The following is a 15,385-nucleotide window of genomic DNA, read 5'->3' on the forward strand; positions in this document are numbered from 1 at the left end:
AGTACAAATATTAAAAAGTGTCCCTTCTTTGACAGATTCCCAGCTGTATTGTGTGGCTATTTTATATTTTTGCATTGCATTTTTGATCCATTTTCATAAAATTGTGTTTTTTTGGCAAATTAGTGGCAAATCATTAAAGAATGAAGTTAGAAAATAATGACAGACATTTCTGTTTCAAATTTCACACCCTTCAGAAAATTCATACTATGCAAATCCTACTATTATATTATCTTTCTAAGTTTATAAGAGCAATATTTAAAATTGTCCTTATTTTGGGGCCTTTGTCCCACTTCTGTGAATGGCTTTGCCCAGATTTCTTGCTCTGAGGTTGAGAGGTATGAAATGTGTCAGGGCCATCACTGTCAGCCAGAGACATTTCAAATTGTGACATACTTGTTGCACCCCACTCCCCCATGTAGTGACTCTGGATGTGTCGAACCAAGGCAAAGTTATGCAGTGTAAATGTGCAGAGTACCCCCCCCCCCATCCAAGGTAGACACAAGTACTAGAGTGGCTTTTCATCTGTCCTTGATTTTTGCAGAATGGTCTGGTTTCTGTCATATTTTTTGTACTGTTGATTTATGCTTATTACTCAAAGTGCCTGTTGCTCTGTGTTTAAGTAGCAATACTTTAATGACCATCAGGTAAGCATGGCTGAGATCGTAAGATGCAAGTAAGCTTTAATAAGCATGCTGTTAAAGAATTGCCAACACTGAAAACCTTTCTGTTGTTGCCATGTAGAGAATACTTAACTAGATAATGTATAAGCCTTGGGTATTGAAATGCATATGACAGTATTTGTAATAAAGGACAGGATTACATTATTTTAAGAAGCTCATTACACTTGGGGACTTCCAGTCATCTCTGCAGGCTTTACCCGTAAATAAACAGAATGCCAATCGTGTGGTCCATAACCTGTACAGTAATCCTTTAAAGCAATGTATCTTGAGCTTATTTCTTGTTTGCTTTTCATTTTTTACTTTGATCATGTTTTCCCCATGAAACAAGTAGATAGTTGTCAGGCAGCAGGTCTTTTTTTGGATAAGAAGTATTTTTGCAAGTGGGGGCATCAGAGATTTCCACTTTCAGCATGTTACTTGGTACTTTAATAAAGCTGATTATAAATTATAATTCGAACTGCACTGCAAGAAGTGGTTTGAGTTGAGTGCTGCTTGTTTTTCTTATACTTGATTTTGACTGGCATTCCATTAATGTATTTTAAAAAGTAATTTATTTTTTCATGCCTCACAACCTTTTTGTTTCCATCTACATATTAAGTAAGCTGTCATGCAGCCAATGCATTGAAATATTTTTATTCTTCTACACTTCATTTTGTCTCGGACTCTCATAATGACGGTTTGGCACCCAGGGCAGTGTATTTAGTTAGTTTTTGTGGTTTTGAGCATAGCTCCTCCCCTTTCTAGTTGGTCACACCCTTTCCCATTGACCACACCCATTAAGCTGTCTCCTGCAGCCCCCCTTTGATTTGAAGTCACCAGCCGCCACTGCTGCCCATGTTTCAGTAGCATACAGTAGCACTGATCACATCACTGTCTTGTGCACCTTACTTTTCAGCTTCTTTGGCATTCTTCTGTCATAGACTATACCTGACACTCTATGCCAGTTGGCTGCAGCCACTCTGATTCTAACATTGACCTCTTTTTTCAGACTTATCTTCTCCTCAAACACCCCTCCCAGATACTTGAAGCTGTTTACCTGTCAATGTAATTCTCTCTAAATGATTGTCAATGTAATCATAGAAACATTGCCTCCACAGTTCAACAGTATTATAATATTATGTTGTATACTGTTTACTCTATATATCATCCTGCACTCATATTATTAATTATATACTAATACTGTACTTTTTGCATTACTTCACTGCATATATAATTCTACACTAACTCTTCTGGACATTCTTGCTGACAGCTATTCCCCAGTGAATTTGGTTACAATGAAACTGGTTTAGCTTCAGTGCTTCTTAGTAATCAATAATGCATGACTCAGTGCAATCTTTGAATGAGCTGTGCACTCCTGCATTACTCAATGACAAAGAACGATTGCTAACACTAGATGACTTTATTCCCCTTACAGCTGATTAAAAGTATATTATATTTATATTCATATACCACTGAGCATAATCTCACTTTGGCTAATATGGAATTGCAGTCAATCTGATGGGACTTGGTGGTTGAGACAGTATACAAATGGCCTCATGCATACAAAATATACATTATTTTGTCCCCACAGGATGACTCAGTTTGTGAGAGGTTAATCACTTAATGAATCTGAAGACCTCTGTCTCTCAGCAATGAATATTTTGTAGGCAATGTATGCACGCCACCGCAGGCCAAAGCAATGCCACAGCACTTACTTTGCAAGTAAGCAGAGAAAATAATATCTGAACAATGCTGTAAGTGCAGTAGGTATGTGTGGAATAACACAGAAAACACTCCCCAAGCCACTTTGAAGTAGAACTAAGAAATATCAACCATTAGACCATACCTCTGCATCATCAACACATCTCCAGCTGTTATACATACTTCACTGACTCTCAAGGTTGCATACCATAAGCACTTAAGATCTGCAAATGATGCATTCACTCAGGTCTATGTTTAACCGTCGAATGAAACTTTCATCAAATGGCTAAACATCGAACTCTACTCATCGAACTTTCATTTCAGCAAATGTGTGAGACAGGGGAAGTAACTACTTGGCCATCACTTCCCCATCTCACACATCGCAGTATTTCAAACCCACCCAGGTGGGGGGCTTCGCCTCCCACATCCTGCAACTTGGGGGTCTTTGCCCCCCACCTCCTAACTATATATACCAACTCTGAGATTGCACTGCAGTGTGGAAAAGGGCTTTTGAAATACTGCGGTGTGTGAGATGGGGAGGTGTTGGCCAGTAGTTACTTTCTCATCTCACACATTTGCTGAAATGAACATTCGATGAATGAACATTCAGTTAACTGGATTCGATGTTTAGCCATTGGATGAAAGTTTCTTTCAATAGTTAAACATCGATCCCCATCTCCTCTATGTAATGTTTTGGTAACTAATGACTCTGTTGTAAGGCACACTGCTCATACTATCACAAGACTAGATAAGGACAGTGTAAGTTAGTTGTTTCCAGAGACAAGATCCAGAACTTTGTGGGGATTTTTGGATCCCTTCATCCTGACAAACACAACTGTAATCTAATGGTAGACCACATAGGATGAATGACCATTGACACTCCAACCAGGTGTAAATGCAGAAAGATATGACTGAACTTTCTAAGTACACGAAGGTAGGAAAAACATTGTTTTTGAGAGGTATATTGGCATCACCTAAAATTATGCCGCATTTTAAGTATAAGATAATTGGTAACTGGCTGGCATCATTCTATGAGAATCCATTATGTGTTTGCTTGGATAAAATCACTGATAGCCCTTTCTGCTTTACAAAGGATAGTCTTTACCTTTCTTACCAGTGTGTGTGTGTGTGTGTGTGTGTGTGTGTGTGTGTGTGTGTGTGTGTGTGTGTGTGTGTGCATGTGTGTGTGTGTGTGTGTGTGTGTGTGTGTGTGTGTGTGTGTGTGTGTGTGAGTGTGTGTGTGTGTTTGTTTGTGTGTGCGTGTGTGAGTGTGTGAGTGTGTGCGTGTGTGCGTGTGTGCGTGTGTGTGTGTGTGTGTGTGTGTGTGTGTGTGTGTGTGTGTGTGTGTGTGTGTGTGTGTGTGTGTGTGTGTGTGTGTGTGTGTGTTTGTGTGTTTGGTAATGCAGACTTGGTTTCAATACAATAAAAGCATTCCTTTGTTCCTAAGGTTTAGCACCTGTCATACCTTCTAACCTACAGGCAGCTGTGAGAGAATGCTGGTCATTATCAACTGTGGCCGGAAACAGATCACTCTCCATGCCCCACACTATTCTTAATAACTACCTTAACTTCTTAACTGATAACCATATGCACACTAATATACTTATTCTAGATCAATTGGCCTGTATAACCTGACTCACTTTCACTACAGTTAGAAAACCATGTCCTTTACTTCCTTGACTGTATAAATACAAACTGCCTAGAACAAATGGCAAACATCCCAGCTAAAGTACACAGTATCTTCGATCACGTCCTAACAAATATAACTCCACAGGTATTATCTTCCATCCTCAAATTAGGCTGCAGATTAGTGATACTCACATATAAGACTGTAGGTATCTCACAACTAAGTGTACTGGTATTCACAGACTTCTCCTAAGCAAATGTATTGCTGTTTAGTAACTTAATTAATTTGTTTTGCATCTTGATCCCAACTGACCCTGTAAACAGAGGCAGAACCTTTACTTCTCCATTCAACTTTCCCCTGTACAGTTGTATAGTGAAAGCAGTCCCAACCTGTACCAAATACGCAGAAAAAATATAATAAAAATAATTATAAATTCATCTTTGACTATGCTAGAAAGTTAAGAAACATCAAACATCATTGCTCAAAACTGGTTTACAATGACATCCATTCTGATCCAAAAGAAACAGCTGACATCCCAGCCCAAAAAATAGTATGAATGTCTCCTCACCCATTATCACAACTGCCCCCGATTTCTCCTTCTCTGGCTGAACGATCACATGGGAGAATTTCTATCAGCCATTTCTAAAAGAGGAGCACCACATCCATATGTCCTGGTAATATACAAAGTAATAATTAACACTTTGAATGGCCTGTCATTATGTCTATTAAAACTCTTTAATATAAGTCCTCCAGTGGACTACACCCAATCATCAGAAAACAACCATTGTGATGCCCCTGCATAACTGAGGTCCAACCACTATTTCTGGTGATAATTGGACAATTAGTGCATTCTTGCTTATAAAACCATGGGATGTATAATTTCTGATGTAATACATCTAGAAATGTATTGCCTCTTAGCCTTGGATCCACATTAATTTGCTTTTGTCAAAGGTTGGCCCTGTCTGCTTAACCTTTCAAACTTCTTTAAAAGGGTAACTGAAGCAATTAGTGGTTGTGCATTGCACATGGCATACACTGACCTGGTGAAGGCATTGGGCACTGACTCCTATCATGTACAAACTGGAGAACCTAAAGAATCCATATGTAAGAAGGTGGATAGAAAACAGTTTGTTGGAAGTAGCATTATGTCCTTAGAGTTGTAGGTTCTACCTTAGTAAAAATGTCATAAGTGGAGTTATTCCATGATGATTGGTGCTAATAATCTTCTATATGGTTATGTGTTTCTCTGATATATAAGACAATAGCAACAGGTCTCTGTTTAACAAATCTGATGAGGAATGAAACAAGGAAGTGTTATTCAAATACCCACTAATGTGAAGGTACAGCAGGATTATCTGGACTATCCAAACTACTGCTAAGAACAATGGCCTCAAACTAAATGCCAGAAATGTAGTATGGTGTACTTCCTCAAACACACCTGGAAAAGATCTTAATCTCTAACAAGCAACTAATGTGATACATTGTTGTAATCGATTCTTATTTTAGTATATCCCAAACCCATAGAATAAACTACTCCTGCTCTTAAGCAAAATAGTACATTAAAGATTGACCTAGACAATGAGATGTGCACTCACAAAATTCTTTCAGGCCCTATCTTGTTTGTCTATCTCTTTGAAGCAGGATGTAATTCCTGATGTTGGGTGCTCTGGCTAGGCTGTTAATAATCTGATGACAGATTGTTCAGCATATGACTATGACCTATGAAAGTATGAGCCAAATAGTAAAGTTAGAGTGTATTCAGTTACAAAACACAGTCATTTATATGATACTTAATATTTATTAGTAATTACATGCTGCACTATAGGGAAATAATGTGAGAAAACTGTCATTATGACTGATGAAAACTGGCCATATATAAAATAAATATATAATTATTACTCTGCAGTATACAAAAATGAATATTAATAAGGAGGGGGTCTACCTTTAGAAATATATGGACAATATCGGATACAAATGACTTCCTACATGTGATCCGTGGCTAGCTGATGTGGATATAACTGCCTGAGTACAACTAGATACATTTTTTTGCTCATAGATTGAATCCTTCATGGGCTGGTACTGCAAGTTGTTTTTTTTTTTAAGACTGTTGAACAATGTTTTGTGGGGTGTTACTTTTACTCCCTGTTGTGAAACCACGGAGTTAGTATTTCTAGGCTGGTGGTGTATTGTGCTTGTTCCCAAACGGGATACCACAGGGGCACCTTTTCCCCTGAAAAAATCCAGTTTTGATCTGTACAGATGTTATGTAGACAAACCTTGATCTTGATCAGTTGTGACTGAGCAGCTAGTTTTAGAACAATCTTGTCTCAATCACTCATAGGAGAAGTGTTGCAAACATCTACCCCCAGCAAATAATTACATAATCCTTTTTTTCCTATAGTCAGATGTTAGCTCCTGTTATGAACCTTGCAGAGCTTGAGGGATGTTGAATGACTGAGGAAGATGTGTCAAGAGATCTTAAAATGTCTACATATTACATTAATAAAGCAATCCATCTTGCATGAACTTAGCTATTGGTTATCATTTGTAAAACAGGTAAATAGTTAAAATACTGCATGCACAATTTTAGTTTCATAATATGAAGCTTTCAATACATAATTTAATACATTTGTATTATTCCTCTATCTAAATTGTATGCCTGACTTTTATAAATGTTCAACTCTTACTGGTACTGCTATAATATGTTTTTCTTTTTTTTCAGGTGACACTGGACCTCCTGGAGAAAAGGGAGCCCCAGGCATTAATGGTCTAAAGGGAGAAAAAGGAGATAAGTCAGATTCTTGTCAAAATGGAACAAAGGGAGAGAAAGGTGAAAAAGGGGATGATGGAAAGGTGGGGATGACTGGAGAAAAGGGGAAAAAGGGAGAAAAAGGAGATTTAGGTGAAAAAGGGGTTAATGGAAATGAGGGAGAAAAAGGTGACCGAGGTGAAATAGGTGAGCCTGGAGTCAAGGGGGAAAAGGGTGACAAAGGAGATCCTGGTGATCGTGGAGCAGACGGAAAGACAGGTGAAAGAGGCGAAAAAGGTGACCGAGGAGATAAAGGCGACAAAGGAGAATCAGGTGTGATTGGTCCTCAAGGTCCAATTGGGCCAAAGGGACATATAGGACCAAAAGGTGAACGTGGATTTCCAGGACGAACAGGCCCAAGAGGTGTGAAAGGCTCCAAGGGAAATAATCCAGTGTTTCCAAGATCTGCTTTCAGTGTGGGTCTATCAAAAGCTTACCCCCTGCCTAATGTTCCAATTAAATTTGATAAGGTTTATTATAATGACCAAAATGATTATGATGTAATGACTGGAATATTCAACTGCACAGTTCCAGGAGCTTATGTTTTTGCTTACCAAGTGTCAGTGAAAAACAAGCCAGTACGAATAAGCATTGTTGTTCAAAACAAAAAGAAATTTAAAGCCCGTGATGCAATATTTGGAAAAGATACAGACCAGGCATCTGCTTTTGTCATTTTAAAGTTAAACCGTGGTGAACAGGTTTGGTTGGAGACCTTCCCAGACTGGAATGGGCTATATGCAAGTAAGGAAGATGATAGTACTTTTAGTGGTTTTCTTTTATATCCAGATGAGTTTAGATGAAAATTTGTAACATACTTTTATTCTCTTATTTGTTTCTGATCAATTTATGAAATTTAAAAAAAATATTCTAATAATGTCATACAATGTGCCATGAGTACCTATATCAAGTTCAAAACAGTAAAATTAGTCTGAATGTATCTGAATGCTCATCCAGCATAAAACTGAGACTCAGCACAGGCCTTTAGAAACGTGAGATTAATCATTTTATTCTTTTTTTTTATTTTTATCACATGCAGGATACTTTACAAACTTATAAAATGGCTTTTAATACAAAATACTTATTGTGTGAATTCTGTTGTTTTCTGGCAGCTGATGATTTGAATTTTAAAACAATAGCTCTTTGTGAGAACAAATTGTACTTCTTACTTGATCAAGACTACTGTGTTTGATGATACAGAACTAATGGCATTTTGTTTTCTTTTTGTAATATTCTTGCATTAGATGCAGTGCATCCTTAATCTAAAGTTTATTTCATTATTCCCTAATAAATGTAAATAAAATTGCTAAATTTAGTTACTCTTGATTTCTCGTTTTAATAATTAATGACTGATGCAACTCATTTTGTATTCAGCAGCAATAAAACATTGCTTTACTGTGAAAGGGGATGGTACCATTTGTCAAAAACAAAATAATTGTCACAGTTTCCTTATTTCCTTGTAGTACTTTTTTTTTTTAACTGTGTGTCATACAATGTTATTCTGCAATTTTAAACATTTCTTAATAACACTGATATAAGGAGAATAAAATACTATTATTTATTTGCTATGAAGACTAGCAATTCTTTTTTTCCCAGGAAATGTTTGCTTCCTATTAAAAATGAAATTTGTTTTGTGCTTCCTATGTACAAAAATACAAAATATAAATATAACACAGTGAATAAGGTAACAAAAATCGTGACTGTTTGTATTTAAGTTAAAGATATATCCCAAAAACAAATGATCTCAGAGTCAGGATGCAAAAAATCATTGCACAAAAAACTATCTGAATTTCTATTACTGCCATCTAGTTATTTTTAAGGCTTATCATTTTAAATTAATTTTTATTACTATAAGCAACCATGCATTATTTTTTATAAGTTATTTGACAATGTAAAAAGTAGCATATAATTCTGCATTGCAAATATTAGAGAACATTTGTAAAGTTATTAAAATATATCAGCTTATATAAAACTGATAATTAATCAACCATATTTGCTACAGTATTACTTTAAAAACTGCTGGAACTGGAGTCGGACATTTTCACAGTAACTGATAAGCTGAGTGCAAAATGTTGAGACTTGAGGTATAACCATAGTGTAGTAGGTATATTCCGTAAAGACTAGTATGGGTCTTGATTCCTGAAGCTTATGTTTCTTAGAGTGTACATTTGTAATATGTAAGTAAGTTAGTTAACAAGATCAGACCCTCACAAATTAAAATTAGGCTAGAAAGGAGAAATAACCGATAGAACACCAATAGCTAAAATGCAAAAAAAATAAATAAATAAAATAAAATAAATAAATGTTAAATTCAATAAAGTTGACAGATGGCAAAATAAAAAGGAAAAATAAATTAGATGAAAAATCCCAACAAACAATAGCAGTTCTGCAACTTCCCTAGCCCCTTCGTTGTCTGTAATGTACTCTGTCTTCCTCTCACATGGATGTATGTATGTGTACACACACACACACACACACACACACACACACACACACACACACACACACACACACACACACACACACACACACACACACACACACACACACACACACACACACACACACACACACACACACACACACACACACACACACTCTCACATGCACACACACACACACACTCTCACACGCACACACACACACGCACACACATACACACACACACACACACACACACACACACACACACACACACACACACACACACACACACACACACACACACACAGATTCCATTATTTTTCCCTTTTTTGGCCGAGCTTACAACATTTAAAATATGGTTTAGAAAACTGTCTCTGTATCTTTCATGTTTTCATGTTATATATGATCCCTTGAGATCATAGAAAGGTACATAATAACAATCTCACAGCTCTTATAAAACGAAAACTTCCATCTACATTTGTAATGTATCATAGGCTATCAATGTATTTCACAGACATACTAACATTTTGTACACAGATTTGTTGTGAATGAATAAAACTGTAGCATTCACACACAGTCATATGTTCCTTATCATTCTGACGATAATAAAACAGATGGAAGGAAGTATCAAATTTTAATATTTTAATATTCCATTATTCATCATAGGATAGTAAAAATCTGCAATCATTTCACCAATCTCATCACAAATTGTATCTTTCAAAAATAAATGAAAGATCATTACTGCATATTCTTCAGACTGAAAACTATTATACACATGCAGTAAGTTTCACTAAAATTATTGAGTGTATTTCAACAAGTGCCAGTGCAACATTTCAGGAAATACAATACAATGAAAACTGCCACTTTGCTGTGCAAGCAGGGTTTCAAGCATCACTCCCAACTACTGTCAGTTTATTACAGTGGACACCAATGTCACCATATCAATATTACTGATGTGCCATGTTTGGAACTTGACTTGTAATGGGTAAGGTTTGCCATAAAGTTATTTTAATGATTCCAACCTCATCAAGTAGTGCAACTCCCTATTCAAGGTTTCATGTAATCTGTGCTAAGAAAACTAGGACTTTTTTATTTTCAAAAATATTGGTATATTTCAATATGAAAGTGATATGTTATTATTTTGAATGTACAAAAGGAAGTTGTCTTTGTTGTCTTAATTATTGAAAGTATGTTAAGACTGTTAAAATTGTCATGAAAATAAAATAGGTATCATAGGATTTACAAAAAAAAACCCTTAAGAGTAATGTATAATATAAAAACATGGCATTACGAAAGATAAGGTATACAGTCTTAGAATACAGTATCTTCCCTGTGGATAGGGAATTCAGAACTTTAGAATAATCAAACCAGATAGAAAGTATGCTGTTAAAATTGTCTATGTAATACCATTGCAAATAAACTTTAAAGACATTTTTCCTCATCTATGGAAGATTCTTTTACACCTTTTCCAGTAGTGAAAGTACTTGATTGTTTGCTGATGGAAACATAAGCTTCTTTGATGTTCACTGTAGTCCAAACGACACTACAGAAATGATTTAGTATTCTAATGGCACCTGCCCTGTGATTTGGTTATTTTCATTTTTAATAACACTTTTTTTACTGAATTCAAAGCAAGATTACATAAAGCAAATACACATCTTTTTAGTAAGTTTTCTAGCAGATTAAAAACATATGTACAATATAAACATATTCCCTAGGATCCAATAAACTCCATATAGGCTTTACAAGTGTGTGAGATGATGCACGATGAGCAGCAAGGCTTATTGAATAGTCATGCCGCGTACCATGGTTAAATGTAAATAAGCGAGGTTTCGTGCCAGCCAGGAAACAATGTAAGTGAACATGCATAGCAATCCTGTTTAAGTCAGTGCACTGAAGGTCCATGGTTTTATGCAGAATGGCACAATGATTGCCAGGACTTAACAAATAATAGTTTTCATAGCATTCAATCTCTTAGTGCAAAACTTATGTACAAAGGCAAATATAGTGTGGGGACAATGACCCAGAAATAGGGACGGACTTGACATATTTTTTCTTTACAAATTTACTAGAATAACAAAGGGTTTATGTAAAGATACATTTCCTGAAGGATTTGAAGTCTGAAACTCAAATGTATCTAATTATTGAGTCACATCAGTCCTAAGATCATCCCAGTGATATTGCAGAAACCACAAATTTGATAAGGAACACACCAAAAGACACATAAGGTAAAAAACCTGGGCATTCTAAGAAAATCTGGATAGTTGAGAGGTATGATATAGTTATGTATATGGTCCAAACACAGTACAGGACAGTGTATACAGTGCAGAGTATTGTGAAATCCCATTCCTGGTATTCTGTACTGAAGTTGTGTAAATGAGATCATGTAAAATAAACACTCAGGGGAAGTGTGTGTGCTGAATAGGGACACACAGATGAATTGTAGAAATGGACACAGGGAAAGAGGACAAGTGGAACAATCTAATGTACAGCAGATGAGGGTATGTCAAGGGAAGACAGCTGTAGCAGCAACACCAATCACATGTCAGTATGGTACAGTAGGAGCTGCAGAGTGAAAATATGTATTATGTGACTGTCAGACATGGTGACATAACAATGGGGAGGATGTTTGTGTGAGATAAGAATCCTTACAGGAATAGTGCAGAGAACATTTGTCAGGCATATTTTAAAGCTGTGCAAACTGATTTGCCTGAATATGACTGCAATCTCAGCAGAGGTCTCCAGCAAGTGGGACACAGTTACAGGCTCATGAACAACATTAAAAGAAGCAAGCACAATCATGGTCAATATCAGAATAATTCTACCAGTAATCCCATGTCTCTGACATAACATATGTGAATTCGAGTGATAAGAGATGACTCTGCCCAAACATACTTGTACAACTATTTTGACATGCCCACTCTATGAGGGTAATCAAGCACACTGTCCTAGCACCATAGCATCTGCTGGTGGGGGACACTGCTATACTCTGTAGTATGTGACATTATGATCAGTACAGGCTAGTTGACTGCTGTGCATGGTATATATATATATATATATATATATATATATATATATATATATATATATATATATATAAAATATATATATATGTATATATATATATATATATATATATATATATATATACGGATCTACTTCGAAATACCGAAATTCCAGAATGCCGACAGCCATTATGACTGACAGCCATATGACCGACATTCAGAATCTCGACATTTTGAGTACATCCATAGAAAGGAAAATAAAACTTCCTTTAAACTGCTAGCAGGGGGTTTCCCCACCTACACCCCCTGTGGGGGGTCCACCCCCCCACCCCCGTAACTTTAATATACCAACTTCGAGATCACACACTATAGTGCAGGAATGGAAACCTTTCCATTCCGCACTATAGTGAGATGCTGGTTTCACATTGTCAGTATTCCGAATGTTGGCCATATGGCTGTTGGCATTTTGGAATTTCGGTATTGTGAATGAGACCAATATATATATATATATATATATATATATATATATATATATAGAGAGAGAGAGAGAGAGAGAGAGAGCACAATCCACACTGTCACAAATGTTACCTATGCCATTAATGTTGCCAAACAGCTATTTATGTACTGGTTGCATCACCGGAATGGGTAGCACACATGCATCTGGTGTAACAACTTGATGGGGGTTCCTCACCATCACACAGTAATGTTTATGCCATAAAAAGAATATCTATGTATGGCCAATAAGATGTATGAGAGCTAACTGTCACAAAGCCGGTATACTTCAGTTACACATCACTGGAAGGTATGTAGGAAGGTACATGAAGAAGACTGCATTGTACTCAGTTATTGATGCGATGAAGGCTGTATACTATGGAGGTAGTATGACCTCTGATGTGGATGTCCTTTTCATATTCAGTAGTTGTGTTACATACAAGGGAGTAGTCAGCACTGTGACTACATGCTGGTGGATGTTCCACTTACCATCTACCACAGGACACAGATCACATACCTATTGGTCTGATTATAGGGTGTGATGTCTACATTATATATGGGCTGTGTGTTTGTTTTCCTGACGTAACAAATCCCCCATGTTTTTGTGTTATTGTAGGTGTTGTCAAGGCTGTGGCAGCAATTTTTGGTGTGTGTTGATACTGTCTGTATTATACTAATATCACAGCTGGAGTCAATGATTGCCCACAATCTGTAGTTCTTCAGAGAGTTGTTTGGACACAGAATGTGTTTGTCATCTGTGATGTCCATCACTTAAATAATGGACAGGAAATGGCCTAGCAGACAGTCCTGATATAAGGACCTGATCACTGGAACTGAGATTTAGGTCACTTCACACATGTCTTCATATTTAGATGCTACATATGTGATACAGTGTTCTACCCACTTTGTGATGCAGGTGTATATGGCCACATATGACTCTATTGAGAGAATGCCTCTTTGTGGATTTGTGGCAAATGCCTTGGGCTTGTCAAGTTCAAAAGAATGATAGTGTTGTTGCCATGCATGCCCTCAAAGGCCTCTTTGAGGACATTTAACAGATGTAATAGACATGATGTAGCATTAACAAGTTACACAGGCCTGTTGCACACACCCGGATATCAATAGTGTCCATTTAAAAAAGGTCCATGATGACATGTTGGTTTACCTCACAGATGAAGAGAGTCAGGATGTGTCTATACATGCATGCATCAGATGCTGTCCCTCCTACTCAGACAGATGCATGTTGATGTACACCCTTCTACAGGAACATAGTCTGTGTGGAGGGTTTGTTGAAGTGTGCATTCAACCTTGTCAGGAATGTGTATGACCGAGTCATTAGATAGGTGATTTGTGATGTTGTCAAAGCCCATTGATTCTGTGTGATAGGTCTGGATGAAGGTAAGACAGTGCCTACTAGCTAGCCTCAACTGGCCTAGGGTTTGAACACAATCCCCCAGGCAGGTATCATTGAGAAATACTCCCAGCTGGGGATTAAACCTTATGTCATTAGATGGGTAACCAACTGACCCACTGACAGAACACATACTGTGAAAGTTGGTGAATCAACCTATACCAGGAAAGCGGTCACCACTGGTGTACCACAGGGATCTGTGCATGGCCATTTATTGTTTGGATTCTATTTCTCGACAGTTCAGGATACAGTATATGGTCTTTGGCTTACTGAGTTTGCTGATTCTTGCATACTAGGTGCAATCATTGAGTCCACCTATTATGATAACATAGTACACAAGAGGCTAACACAAATAAATGAGTCGTGACAAAGTGACACTGTCTACAAATAAATGCAAAAATGTGTTTTTATTTTGGCCTTCTACAAAGTGGAATTTCCTGCTAATTACAAGATTGACAATAGTCCTGCTGTGCTGAAACCTAATGATGCAAGCACTGGGAACACATACATAGCCATCTCAACTTCGACCACCAAATGTCCACACTGGTATTGAAAGCCTATGTTGTGCACATCATAAGCCATGCCATAGTATTCTGATCTCAGGGGTATATTACAGCACTGTACTCCAACCTCATCAGAACACTAATGCAGAAAGGTTAATATTGACAGCCAAAGACAGTGGGCTACGTACATTTTGATTTACAAAGTCCATTGAACATGTTGGAGAAACAGACAAATGTAGGTTTTGTAAAACTGAATTGGAAACAGTTGCACACCTAGTTGCTGGTTGTGATGTACTAATGGCAGAAGGACTGTATACTGAAAGGTATAATAATGTGACAAGATTGTTGCACTGGGGAGTGTGCAAACATTATGGTATTAAAGTGGCTGAAAAACACTGGAAACATGATCTACAAAGCATCATAGAAATGATGCAGTTTATATCACATGGGATCACCCATTAGCAACAGCTCAAAAGATAGATGCCAGAAAACCGGATATAGTGATCCAAGAAAAGAAGACAAAAGTAGAATTGATTATTGAAATCACCACACATGGTGACTACAGTGTCATGCGTACAGAGAAACACAAAGTAATAAAATATCAGGATCTGCAGGCAGAAATGAGAGAAATGTGGAAGAAAGATACCCATACAGTTCCAATAGTAGTAGGAGCAGTAGGCCATATAAAAAGAATCTACAATTGTACTTAAATATTTTACCAATCCATGTAACTGTACAAATTGCAGAAGGAGTCATT

General features: G+C 37.0%; 1 protein-coding gene across 1 annotated transcript in view; it reads left to right on the plus strand.

Annotated features, from left to right (window-relative positions):
* Positions 1-8,108, plus strand: part of OTOL1 (otolin 1) — a 444,489-nt gene extending 436,381 nt beyond the window's left edge. Inside the window, exon 11 of the mRNA XM_044070939.1 lies at positions 6,710-8,108. Within this exon, the coding sequence (XP_043926874.1) occupies positions 6,710-7,596 (887 nt within the window). The 3' untranslated portion in view covers positions 7,597-8,108. The remainder of the gene's footprint in view (positions 1-6,709) is intronic.
* Positions 8,109-15,385: the final 7,277 nt, after the last annotated feature.

This window comes from Protopterus annectens, chromosome 4.part1 (assembly GCF_019279795.1).
Source record: "Protopterus annectens isolate FY-2018-M chromosome 4.part1, PAN1.0, whole genome shotgun sequence".
In the NCBI taxonomy this organism is placed as follows: Eukaryota; Metazoa; Chordata; order Ceratodontiformes; family Protopteridae; genus Protopterus; species Protopterus annectens.